Genomic DNA, 14,100 nt, shown 5'->3' with positions numbered 1-14,100 from the left:
TCTGGCCGATTCGTGGTCATATTGCATTGTCCTTTTGTTTCAGCTGTTATAAAGTACATGTAGTTCCTATAGCTATATTTCACCTTTTTTTTTCTTTTGGCATATCCATTAGAATCCCATTTTTTTTAGATTTTTTATTGTTATGTTAATCACCATATATTACATAATTTGTTTTGGTGTATAGAATCCCATTTTTAAGAGTTGACTCAAGTGCTACCTCTGTTACAAAACCTCTGCTCTTCTAGACATTTCTTCTTCCCTTGGGTATCCCTAATTTTGATTACTGCTACCTTGGTCATACTTCTGAGATGGCTCTCAATTGGTCCCACTTTCTGGTATCCATGCCCTTGTGTAATACCCTCCCCTTGATTGTGAGCTGGACCTAGTGACTCAATTCTGACAAAAGAATACAGCAAAAATGATGGGCTGCCGTTACTGAGATTAGATTACCAAAAGATTGTCATTTGCATCTTGCCTTCCCTCATTTGTTCTCTGTGAGTTCTCATTCTGTTGGATAGCAACTTGTTATATTTAAGTAGTGCTAGGGAGAGGCCCAAGTGGAAAGAAACTGATGTCTCTGGCCAACAAAAGTCAGCAAGGACCTGAAGTCTACCATTAGCCCTATGAAAGAGCCTGGAAGCAGATCCTTCTCCACTTAAACCTTGGTAACTGCAGCCGACACCTTGATTGCGTCTGTGTGAGATACCAAATCAGAGACTCTCAGATAAATTCACACCTAGATTTCTGACCCATGAGATCATGAGATAATGAGTATTTGATGTGTTAAGCCAAAAGTTTTAGAGTAACTTGTTTTGCAGCAATAGTTAACTAATACAGGTTTTGGAAACTACAAGTGGGGTGTTGCTATAACAAATATATATAAATGTGAGAGTGACTTTGGAACCAGGCAGTGAATGGAGGTTGTAAGAATTTTGTTGATCATGATAGAGAAGTTTCTTTGAACAGACTATAAATTTGGGCTTTGATGAAGCTGCAAGTGAGGGCTCAAAAGGAAATGAGAAATGTTCAAAACTGAAGGAAAGGGGGTTTCTTGTTATACTGAGGCAGAAATCTTAGCAACACTCTTGCCTTCAGTAGTATGGAAAGTAGGAAATGTGCCTAATGAACAGGGTGATCTAGCTGTGGAGCTTTCTAAGCAAAGTGTGGAACAGATTTCTTCTTGTTGCCTCTAGTAAAATGTGAGGTGCCTGTGAGTTCTCTTAACGCTGGACATAACCACTCTTCTAGTATTTGTCATATTATGTTGTATGTACTTAATTACCTGTATTTCTTAGTAGGCTGTGAGTCCTGTGACAGGCCTTTTCATGTATAGTTTAGAGTAGCATTTTAATTAAAACACAGGGGTTATCAGACTGAACTAACAAAGAGCAAGATTCAATTATATGCAACCTAAAGACTTTAAAGAAATGGGTAGGTTAAAAGTAGAGAGTGGGGAAATAGGCACTGTACAGAACTGAACATAAGCTAGAGTATTGATTACAATTTAAAGTAGACTTAAGAATAAGGAAAAGAGAGATTTCGTAATGACAAGGGATCAATTTAATAATGTATTTTTTAAGTGTGTTTCCATTAGTAAAGCTTCAAAATTCATGAAGCTGAGATCAACATTCTTTTCCTAGTAATGATAATAGAAGTAGAGAGAAAAATCAGTAAGCAGTTAGAAGACTTAAGCAACATTATCAACAAACAATCTAATTTGCATTTATAGAGCATTCAACAGCAGCACAGTACACATTGTTTTCAACTGCACATGGAACATTCAGTAAGATAAACCATAGGCTGAACCATAGGATAAGTCTCATTTACTTTAAAAGGAGTGAAATCATAATAGAAATGTTCTCTGAACACAACAGAATTAAATTAGAAATCAGTAACAGAAAGCTGTATGGGAAATATTTGGAAATTGAAAAAACTTTCTAAATAATCCATGTGTCAGAGAAGAAACCACAAGGGAAATGAGAAAATATTTTGAATGGTGGTGAAGCAACATAAATTATTTGGGATACAGCTAAGACATGCTTAGAGAGAAATGTATAGTTTTGAAAGATGCTTATATTGGAAAGGAAGAAAAATCCAAAATCAATAATTTTCTAAGCGTCTTATCTTAAGTTAGAAAAAGGAGAGCAGGGGCGCCTGGGTGGCTCAGTCGTTAAGTGTCTGCCTTCGGCTCAGGTCATGGTCCCAGGGTCCTGGGATCGAGCCCCACATTGGGCTCCGTGCTTAGCGGGAAGCATGCTTCTCCCTCTCTTACTCCCTCTGCTTGTGTTCCCTCTCTTGCTGTGTCTCTCTCTGTGAAATAAATAAATAAAATCTTAAAAAAAAAAGCAAATTAAACTCAAAGAAAGTAGAGGAAGGAAATAAAACAAATTGGTGACTTAGAACATTGATAAAATAATAGAGAAAAATCCATGAAATAAAAAGCTGGTTCTTTGAAAGGATAAAAATGATAAACCTTTAGTTAGATTGATGAAGGGAGAAAAGATTCAAAATTACCAATGTCAGGAATGAAAGGGTATTACTACACATTCTACATAAAAGTATAATAAAGGATCATTGTGGACTTTATGCCAGTAAATTCAACAATTTAGACAAATTCCTTATGAGACAAACTACCAAAACTGACACAAGAAGAGATAGAAAATCTGAATATTCCTTTATCGCTATTATCAACTAAAGAAATTGAATTCATAATTAAACCTCATAAAGAAAACTGTCCAGATATCTTCAAAGGTGAATTCTATAGAACTCTTAAGAAATAATACAAATTGTCCCTAAGTACTTTCAGAAAATAGAAAATATTTCACTATCTCAGTTTATGAGGTAGTGTAACTCCAATATCAAAGCCATTTTAAGAAAACTACGTAACAATATCCTTCATAAATACACAAAACTCCTTAACAGATCATTATTAAGTCAAATCCAGCAATATAAATATGATGATGATATATTGGGACTACTAAGTAAATTTATGCCAAGTATGCAAGTTTGGTTTAATAGTTAAAAAAAAATCAATATACAGTGAATCCTTACTATTCAGAGATTCCATATTTGAGAATTTGCCCACTAGCTAAAAATTTATTTGTAACTCCAAAATCAATACTTGTGATACTTTGGACTATAAATGAAAAATTTGAGTCACCTGATGCACATATTCCCAGCTAAGGTAGAACAAAGCACTCTGCCTTCTTTCAGTTCTCATATTGTAAACAAGTATTCTTTTCACAGTCTATTTAGTTTTACATTTTTCTCATTTTTTGCTTTTTTGTTAATTTTTTTCTTTAAAATGGTCTCCAAGTAAGTGCTGATGTGCTGTCCAGTGTTTCTAAACATAAGAAGGTTGTTATGTGCTTTATGGAGAAAATATGTGTGTTAGGTAAACTTTGTTAAGCATGAGTTATAGTGGTGTTGGCCATGATTTCAATGTTTATGAATCAGTCCTATGTATTAAATAAGGTGTCTAAACAGAAATCCATAAAACAAAGCTGTTTATTGGTTGATGAAAATGTTGTGATCAGAGGCTCATAGGGGTCTATCCTTGGATTTCCCTTAGGAACAGTGGTTCAGTGTTCACTATTTCAGTGTTCATTGGATACTGTACAGAATGTAAACACTACAAATAATGAGAATCGACTGTATTTCACCCTGTTTCCTAAGAGCAAAGAAGGAAAATCATGATTATCTCAGCTTATGCAGAAAATTGTATTTGACAAAATTAAACATCCCTTCTTGTTAAAAACTCTCAGGAAACTAGGACTGAAGGAGAACTTTATTACTGAAAGACTGCTTTATTATATATACACGTATATATATACACACACATAAGTCTACAGCTAACATCTTTTTTTCCCCATAAGATCAGGAATAAATCAAGGATTTTAGCCCCTGTGACTCCTATTCTCATCTTAAAATTTACATTAACAGTACATAAAATTTGAAAAAATAAAACAGTACATAAAATTTGATTTTTTACTATTACATTTAAAAATTATATGAAATTGCAAAGACCTGAAATTTATATTGAAATGCAAGTAGACAAACAATATTGAAAATTAACACTTTAAAGTTGAAGAACTTACACTGTACTGCCTGTGGACAGAGATATAGCTCAGTGGAATAGAATAGAATATCCAGAAATGGCCCACATGTTTCAGTAAATGTTCCTAAGTTCAGTGGGGAAAGTATATTTTCAAGAAATGGTTCTGGAACAGATGTGTGTGTGTGTGTGGGTAATCCTTGATCTGTACCTCATACTATACACAAAAATGAAATCTAAGTGGATCAAAGATCAAGTGTCAAAGCTGGGGCACCTGGGTGGCTCAGTTGGTTAAGCATCTGCCTTCAACTCAGGTCATGATCCCTGGGTACAGGAGATCAAGCCCCGCTTTGGGCTCCCTGCTTAGCAGAGAGTCTGCTTTTCTCTCTCCCTCTGCTGTTCTTCCTGCTTGTGCGTTCTCTCTCTCTCTCTCTCTCTCTCTCTCTCTCTCTCTGTCAAATAAATAAATAAATAAAATCTAAAAAAATAAATAAATAAATGTCAAGCTAAAATTGAAAAATGTCTAGAAGACAACTTAGGAGCAAATCTTCTTGATCTTAGAGTAGGCAAAGAGTTCTTAGGAAATAAACTGTTAGAAGTAGTTGATAAATTTATTATATTGAAATTAAAAATTGCTTTTCAAAAAACATCATTAAGAAAATGAAAAGACACACCTCAGACTAGACAAAAACTTTCACCTACATATATTTGATAAAGGACTTGTGTCCCGGATACAGGCATACCTTGGAGATATTGCGAGTTTGGTTCCAGACCACCACCATAAAGTGAATGTTGCAATAAAATGAGTCAAATTAGTTTTTTAATTTCCCAGTGCATATAAAAGTTATGTTTACACTACACTGTAGCCTATTAAGTGTGCAATAGCACCATATATATATATATATATATATATATATATATATATATATATATAAAAGCCAAGGTATATACCTTAATTGAAAAATGGTAACCATCACATGAGCTTTCAGCGAGTCATCTTTTGCTGGTGGAGGATCTTGCCCTGATGTTAATGGCTGCTGACTGATCAGGGTGGTGGTTGCTGAAGGTTGGGGTGGCTATGGAAGTTTCTTAAAATAAGACAATAGGGAAGTTTGCCACATTGATTGACTTTTCCTGTCATGAATGATTTCTCTGTAGCATGTGATGCTTTTTGATATTTTTCATCTCTTTTAAAAGATTTTATTTATTTGACAGAGAGAGACACAGTGAGAGAAGGAACACAAGCAGGGGGAGTGGGAGAGGGAGAAGCAGGCTTCCCACCGAGCAGGGAGCAGGATGCTGGGCTTGATCCCAGGACCCTGGGACCATGACCTGAGCCGAAGGCAGACACTTTACGACTGAGCCACCCAGGCGCCCCTCATCTTTTTTTGGATTGGCAGCAATTGATAAAGTACACTGCAGAATGTGGGCAAATGAGTATTCTTGTGAGGGCAAAATGCTTTCTGGTGAGAAGCAATGTGGCAGTGCTTAAAATTTTAACCTATGTATGTCCTTGGATATATAATTTGATGTCTAGACATTTTTTCACTAAGAGATAATTAAATGTAAAAAGATACATATCTGCCTCTGGAAATGTCCATCGTTTATGGGATTAAGTCAAGGTATATCCATTCAGTAGGATTCTATACAGCTATTAAAAATGGTAATGTATTGTAGATTTGTATTTATTGCCATGGAAATAGGTCCTCAACAAGTCCGTTTCATTTCTCAACAATAAGTAATAGCACGCCTAATGGGGCCTCATTTATATAAAATTGTGTGTGTGAGTGGTAGACAAATTTCTGAAATAAATACTCATTAAAATGGTTCTCTCTTGAGTGGTCGCCTGTTGGGGTTGCTTTTATTTGTACTGTTCAGTTTCTTTATGAGGAGTATTTATCATTTTTATACTTGAAAAAGAGTTTTTTTTTCCCCTTTCTGAACAAATATGAATACAGCCTTTTAAGGTGGTACCTGATTAAGTTCTGCAAATACCTAAATCTAACAAGGTCTGTAGAACCTGTTAATGTAATACCCAGGGGCTGTGGTTTGGGATGCTCTACTATGGTCATTGAAGTCACTCAGGAACCAGTAGAACTGGTCACAGATAGCTGGGGAGTTCTGAACTCCAGAGCCCAAGGCGCTGACTGCCGTTTTTTTTAGTGTCACACCCTGCTGTGGTTAACTTCTTTAAAGACTGGACTGTTAAAAAACAAAGTCAAGTTTAAACCTTTGTTTTGTTGTTTTGATTGACTTTTTTTGTTGTTCAGCTTTATTGACATATAATTGACAAAATGGTAAGATATTTAAAGTGCACACCACGATGATTTGATAAACACATACATTGTGAAAGGGTTCCTCCAGTCTGTTTAATTCACACATCCATCACCTTACATATTTATCTTCCAAGTTCTGCACTCAGCAGATTTTAATTGTGCGATGCAGTGTTAATCAGCCCTGCCACCATGTTACATGTTAGAGCTTCAGACCTTGTTTATTTATTGTATAGCTAGAAGTTTGTGCCCTTTCATGAACCTCTCCCTATTTTCTCATGACCTGGCAATCGGTTTTCTATGAGTTTCACTTTTTTTTAAGATTCCACATGTAATTAATACTAGGCAATATTTGACTTTGTTGCTTTACTTTGGATTAATAAGTGTATCACAGTTTATTGTGCACACTTGCCCTTGTTGATGAAGAATAGTAACATTAGAAGTCATTCTCTTCTCTGCATGTATATCAGGTACTGTCTTAATCATTGGGATGGAGGGGAGGTAGAATTCCTGCCCTCCAAAGTTTTATTCTCTAGTGGAGCATTCAAGGGACTATTTCTGTGAACCATGCTATGGCAGCACACAGTAGGACTTTTGACTTAGAAGTTGATGTGTTTCTTGGGCTTGGGTAGTTGTTCAAGGAAGATTTTCCAGAGGAAATATCTGAACTGAATTTTGAATTTCAGTTTAGACAGCTGAAGTTTTCAAAGGTTAAACACGAATTAGCCAAACCAAAGAAAGGGGTATCTAGGGAAATCTAAGTGGAGACAAAGGCGTGGAGGCATGCAAGGGCATGGCACTTGTTGGGAACTGCAGGTCATTCAGCCGGTAGGGATTGAGGTGGTGCAGGCATTGGAGTGAGGCTGGGGAAGCCCAATCAAGAAGGGTCTTGTCAGCTGTCAAAGAGGTTCTTTCTCTGGACTTCCTTATAAATACAGCCTTTGTTCAGGTAGGATGGGAATCTTTGAGTCATCTTTGACTCTTGAGGCTCCCTCCCATCCCTTAAACTCCCTCATAATTAGGCACCAAATCCTGTCAATTTTGGGGACTTGGAATGAAATGGAATAATGACAAGCTAATGTAGACTGTGCTCTTTACAGGAGACTGTAACTTAGTCTTTTTAATTTCTAGGGCTTTGCACTGGCTCACAGACCTTTAATAAATGTTCAAAATTAATGGGTTACAGGAAGGGAGTTCTAAAGAGAAAATGTTTTGTATTTTTACATGTGACCATGTGTAATTTTCTATTCTCCCATTTCATTATGGAAAATTTAATAATCTTAGGAGGCCTAGTTGAAAAGTCAACTCTTGGATAATTAAAAATCTTCAAAATGGAATCAGACCCATTAGTAAGGACTATTTGATTAGGGTACTGGTGGGTGACTAAAGCAGCATCACAGTAGGGAAAAAAGTACCAGACAGCTTCTGGCAGTTTCATTTTGATGAATACACCCCAGTTTACAGAGTATATGTGTCTTTTTTTTTTTCCTAGCTGAGAACAATCTTCTTGTGACTGTCCCAATAGAGATTAATTTTTTAGTTAAAGGAAAATTGTGAACTTGTACATTTATTGCTTTTCACTTGTCATAATGTGAGAACATGCTTTCTTGAACTTGTGGATATGTACTCTATTTTCTGTTTATTATAAAAGGAAGACTGCACAGGGATGGTTAGCATTTGCAACAATTAGGCATTGTTTTAGTGAAATAATTGTGCTGTTTTGAAAGCAAATTATGTATCAGGCATATCTGAAGCAGCTTTATGATTATCAGCAACACAGCTGCTGTAACTATTATGTTAGTGGAATTGAATCTTTTGTTACATGGGTCACATAACCAGCAACTGAACTTTTATACTTGTAACTATGCAAGACTCTTATTAAGACATAATGTAATACAAATGGGGGGGTGTCTCAAAGTGTTTTCATATGTCAGCTTAAGAAGAGCAAAGTATTTGTTATATAGAACTAGAATGATACCATTATAATACAGTCCTACTTATGCATATATTTATATTTAATATTTTTCAAGTCTTTTCTTTCTATGTTTATTATTTTTAAAGCTTTTCTTTTCCTTCCTTGCCTGCTTGCTTGCTTCTTTGCTTGCTTTCTCTTTCTCTCTTTCTTTTGCTTTCTTTCCTTTTAAAGCATAAATTAGCTAAGCCTATTTCCTTGCCCCATTAAAAAAAAAAAGGAGATATAAAGGTGTTTTTCCTGTGTCACCTCTCACTTCCCATTACCTCTAGTTTTTTTAGTTTTTATTTTTTGCTTACATCTAAATATACATATCCTGTAGCTTGCAATGGAAAAGACTTTGCCTTTGTGGCTTCAACAATAGCTCCTGTAGCCTGGTTAATATAGTTTTACTGTAACAAAATCTCCTTGAGATATGTGTGTATAGAGCTGATTAAAATGGAATTTTCCTGTGACTGTCTTAACTGCCTTATATCATTTTGAGTATAGGTGGTGTAATGATAAGTATTTTGTGTGTTATACCTATTTAATCTTAAAACCAAGATGAACATTTTTAAAATGGGTAGATATACATTTGTCTTATTTTCTGTTTTTCTGTAGAGATGATTACAGTTGTAACAAATAATACAAGTCTTGTATACTTTGCCGCCATCTCCCTCAATGATAACATTTTGTAGAACGGTAGTACAATATTACAACCAGGATATGGACGTTGTATGATTTGCTCTTCAGATTTTTCCAGTTTTACTTGAACTCGTTTGTGCATGCATATAATTCTGTACTGTTTAACCTCCTTTGTATGTTTGTATATCCATCACTGCAGTCAAGCTGAACAGCTCCTTATCACAAGGGTCTCTCGTTGCCCTTTTATAACGCCTGCTTCTCTTCTGCCACTTCATTTTCCCTCTCCTAGCTCTAACTTCTGGCAGCTACTAATCTTTCCTCCATTTCTAAAATTTTTTCATTTCAGTAATGTTATATAAAGGAAATCCTATAGTATGTAGCCATTTGAGATTAACTTTTTCACTCAGTGTAATTCCTTGGAGATTCATCCAAGTTTGTGTGAATCAGTAGCTTATTCACTTGTTTTTTTATATTTAAGTTATTTCCACATCGTTTAAAACTTAGTTTCTACTTTGTTTCCTTCCTAATCTATTTTAAAAATACATATATTTGTTTTAAATCTAGGTGACAAAACACGACCACCATCCTCGAGCCCCTCTAGTATTATCCGCCGGACTTCCTCTCTGGATACACTTGCTGCTCCATACCTTGCAGGACACTGGCCTCGTGATAGTCATGGGCAAGCTGCTCCTTGCATGAGGGACAAGGCTACACAGGTAGGTGTATTAAAATTCTTATCCTGAAGTGTTTTACTCTGAAACCGTTTCTCATAACATTATTTGTTTTATGCTGTGCTCAAATTCTTAAAACATTAGTGTGTATTAGAATTACCTGAGAAGCTTATCAAAAGTGCAGATACTCCAGTAGGCTTTGGTTGAGGCTTGGGAATGTGCATTTTAAATAGTTCCCAAAGTAATTCCAATACATAAGGATAATTTATGGACACACTTCCCCCCCCACCCACTTCCTCTTTATTGTTAGTTTAGAACATCAGAATAGATTTAATATATTGAATTTTTAACAGTAAGGATTACTTTACTTTCCATCTAACCTTATATTTTTGTGCCAAAAATCGTCACATGTTGGAAGATAGGGATTATATTATGTTGCAGATAGATTCTGTAAATGTAAATGTCCTGACAAAGAGACCCTGGAAGCAGAATTTTATACTTTTAGATTTATGAAATTTTTTAATTAAAAGGATCTTAAGAAGGGCACCTGGCTGGCTTAGCTGGAAGAGCATGCAACTCTTGATCTTTGGGGTTGTGAGTTCAAGCCCCATGCTGGGTATAGAGATTACTAAAAATAAATGAAGAAAAGGTTCTTAAGACATCATTTAGATCTACTTCCTGATTTTACAAATGAGGAAGCTGAGGTCCAAGATCATGAAGCCAGGTGATGACTTTCATAGCACTTATGGTTTAGTTTTTTTCGTAACGCTTACTATAATTAATATTTGTCTAATCATTTATTTAATATTTCTCATAGTTACTAGATGTTGAGCCCATGGCCTAGCTCATCCATTTCTGTATTTTCATCTCCAGGATTTAGTACTGTACCTGAAAGAGTAAACACTCAAGGATTGTTTGCAAAGGAATGAATGAGCAGAATAGTTAAAGCTTTATTGCTAGTGAAGAATGAAAATCAGTTAAAGAGTTAAAAGATTCTTTATACTGACTGTTGAAAATCAGTTAAGGTATATCTCGATTTAGACTTCAAATTTACATCACTGATGGTAGCTTGATCCCAGCACTTTATGAAGAGAATGTCCTTTTATAGAACCAAGTAAACATACTTTGTAGTGGTTTTTGGATTTGCATTTTGGTTTCCAAAATTCCACATATTCTTGTTGGGCTTAGTTTGTTTTGTGTTCTGATATTCTTGAAACTGAGTCCCACTGTTAGGGTAGATGCTTGGGATATGAGATTACCTTGAGGTTTATATCCCAGTGGCAAATACAGAAATGAAAACAGTCTGGGCTCCTCAAATTTACGAATATTTTGAGAAACTGACTTTAACCAAAGAGTTATAGAAGAGTCTCCATTTATTCAAAATCTGTAAGTTTGCTGAGATTAGGTCAATATAGTATGGAAAATGAGTAGTTCCTACTTGCTTTCTGCTTAATCCACATGCCATGTTTAAATTACTCTGGGTATATTTCCTTGAACATTTCTGCAACCCTTGTTATCTCCTCTGCAGTTTCAGGTTCAGTGGGTTCAGATATTTTGTCTTAACAGTAAGAATAAACAATCTTAGAATCCACTGGGAGCCCACCTAACTCTGACTATATTGAATTAAAGTTAAACCCCATACTCTCTTCACCTTTTTCTAAAGGACCCCCAAATTGGGAATGTTAAGGGTACAAATATAAAGAAAACTTATAATTATCATACTGTTAATCTTGCTTGTAAAGTTCACATTAGAATCCCCTAAGGTATAATGCAGCAATAGCTGGGCACTCTAATCTTTCATTTACATAAATTCTCAAATTCTCTATTGGTAGATGTTGGATTCCCTAATATATGTATGCTAGTTAATTAAGTCAGCTTTTTAAAGATTTTTTTTTTTTTTAAAGAGAGAGGTAGAGAGCATGAGCAGGGGGGAGGGGCAGAAGGAGAGGAAGAGAGAGAGTCCCAAGCAGATTCTATGCTGAGCATGTAGCCCGATGGGGGGGCTCGATCTCAGTATCATGACCCGGAGATCATGACCTGAGCCAAAACCCAAGAGTCGGATGCTTAACTGACTGAGCCATTCCAGGTGCCCCTTAAATCAGCTTTTTAAAAATTGGTAAAATGTATTTAACATAAAATTTACAATTTTTAAGTATACAATTAAGTAGCATTAATTACATTCACAACGTTATGCAACCATTGCCATTATCTGTTTCCGAAACTTCTCATCACCCCAAACAAGAACTCTGTAACTCCTCTTTCTTTCTCCAGTATCTGTAACCACTATTCAACTTTCTGTTTCTGTGAATTTGCCTGTTCTAGATATTTCATATAAGTAGAAGCATACAATGTTTGTAATTCTATATCTGACTCATTTTGCTTAGCGTTATGTTTTCAAGATTTATCCATGTTGAACCATTTCTTTTTCATGGCTGGATAATATTCCATTGTATGGGTGAACATGTTTATTGATTTATCTATTTGTGGACATTTGGGTTTTTTACACATTTTGGCTATTGTGAACAATGCTGAAATGAACATTGCTTTATAGGTATCTGTTTGAATCTCCGCTTTCAATTCCTTTTGGTACATATGTAGGAGTAAAATTGCTGAGTCATATATTTAGCTTTTTGAGGAACTGCCAAACTGTTTTCCACAGCATCTGCACCAGTTTGTATTCCCTCCAGCAATGTAAAGGGGCTCCAGTTTCTCCATATCCTCACCAAGACTTATTTTCCTGTTTTTTTCTTCAGTATAGCTATCCTAATAGGTATGAAATTGTATCTCATGGGTTTTATTTATATTTTCCTAATGACTAATGATCTTGAGCATCTTTTCATGTGCTTTTTGTGTATCTTTGAAGTTCAGTCGCTTTTGTGCCTTTGTTTCCTCTTTGTAAAATGGGAAAAGAATAGTACCTATCTTTTAAGATTATTATGAGGGTTAAACAAGGAAATATGTGTAAAACACTTAGAACAGTGTCTGGCACGTAGTAAGCATTTAGTAAATGCTTGCCGTTAAAATTACTACCTTTGATTATCGTCAGAACAAGGATGGCATGTTGGTTTTCTATCTTAGGCAGTTTGTCAATTGCTTTTAGCTTCCTGGAGCATTATGTTGAAAAAGATTCAGGCTAACGATTCCTGATTGGCTATTTTGCCGTATTTGAGAGGCCCTGGGCTCTTATCAGTCGGTCCATATAGTGCTAGAGCAGTAAGTATGATGGAAGTCATTTATTTTATATTATAGATGGGTGCTTCCAGGAAGTTCCTCCTAGACTTTTGACAAAACATATCATGTCACCACTGTGAGCCCTGGTTCTTCATTAAAAAAAAAAAAATTATGTGTGAGTCTAAGGTCTGTGTAAGTATCTCAGGGATGAGTGAGAATGGAAAGAAGAGGTTCTGGAAAATACAGAGAAAGGCATCATCAAAAAAGTTTAGGAATATGGCAGCAAGTTTTTAAAGATGTTAATCTCCCCTCCTCCCCTCCCCCCACCCCATTATTTGCTTTGGTCATGAGGATGAGTGGATGATTAAAATTTTATTGTACATGATTATTTGTCATCCTAATAACTTGACACAAAGATAGCAAAAATACGGCATCATTTCTTTTTTTCTGTATCTTTGGCAGGCATTGCTCATTCCCTGTGAACTCAAATAGCCTGAGAGTCTCTTTAGTGCAGTGCTTTAGCTTGCCATTGCCAATGGATCGGGGCTGGTCTACCATTTCTGCTTTAGAGTTTGGTACACTCCTTAATACTACATTGTCCCCAGCCTCTGCCTCCTGTCCCCCCACCTCCCATGTTCTTTTAAAGATTCCTTTAAAAACTGACCATTTATCAGTTTGCCCTCCCAATTTAGACTAATTTATATTTCCACCATTATCTGTGTTGCAGTTCTGTTAATTTAATTCACTTAATTAGTAAGGGATACCTTTTGAATTTTCTGACTATACCAATTTGTGTGTGGGATAAAATGAAATGTGTATGTGTGGTTGGATTATTTGACATTCTTTTGACTCAAAAGGTATTCTCTTCCCAACTTTCCTAACCACCTAGGCTTCTTTACCTTACTGGTGGCATGTATGAGTATGTGAATTTGTGACTCATGTGATTGGTGTCTGGTTTTCTTTACTATTTCTTTTGTTTGTTTTTTTTATTACATAAACCAGTCATCTTTTGCTTTTAAAAATCTTAATGTTATTTTCTCTTGGAACTTCTACATTTCAGAGACTGTTTTCCCTCTTCAGGGGTTGATTTTGATTAAGAGCTTATTGTTTTTCCATTTTATGCACTGGCTTGAAATTGTAATCCAAGTTCAGAAACTATAAGATGGTCTCTTATTAAAACCTAATAAAATTAGGGACTCTTGGGTGGCTCCATCAGTTAAATGTCTGCCTTCAGCTCAGGTCATGATCCCAGGGTTCTGGGTTCAAGCCCCACATCCGGCTCCCTGCTCAGCGGGGAGCCTGCTTCTCCCTCTCCCTCTGCCTGCCCTTCTCCTT

The 14,100-nt window shown here is 35.8% G+C and overlaps 1 protein-coding gene across 4 annotated transcripts in view; it reads left to right on the top strand.

Moving 5' to 3' along the window:
* FAM117B (family with sequence similarity 117 member B) overlaps positions 1-14,100 on the top strand; it is an 86,604-nt gene that overhangs the window by 25,705 nt on the left and 46,799 nt on the right. For all 4 annotated transcript variants that reach the window (XM_073879944.1, XM_073879939.1, XM_025893103.2 and 1 more), the window contains exon 2: positions 9,488-9,639. In XM_073879944.1, coding sequence (XP_073736045.1) covers positions 9,488-9,639 — 152 coding nt within the window. The remainder of the gene's footprint in view (positions 1-9,487; positions 9,640-14,100) is intronic.

Source organism: Callorhinus ursinus, unplaced genomic scaffold (genome assembly GCF_003265705.2).
Source record: "Callorhinus ursinus isolate GAN/ISIS: 27379988/994484 unplaced genomic scaffold, GSC_fseal_2.0 scaffold2, whole genome shotgun sequence".
In the NCBI taxonomy this organism is placed as follows: Eukaryota; Metazoa; Chordata; class Mammalia; order Carnivora; family Otariidae; genus Callorhinus; species Callorhinus ursinus.
Note: the sequence above shows the minus strand (reverse complement) of the source record. Positions and strands in the feature narration are given on the sequence as shown.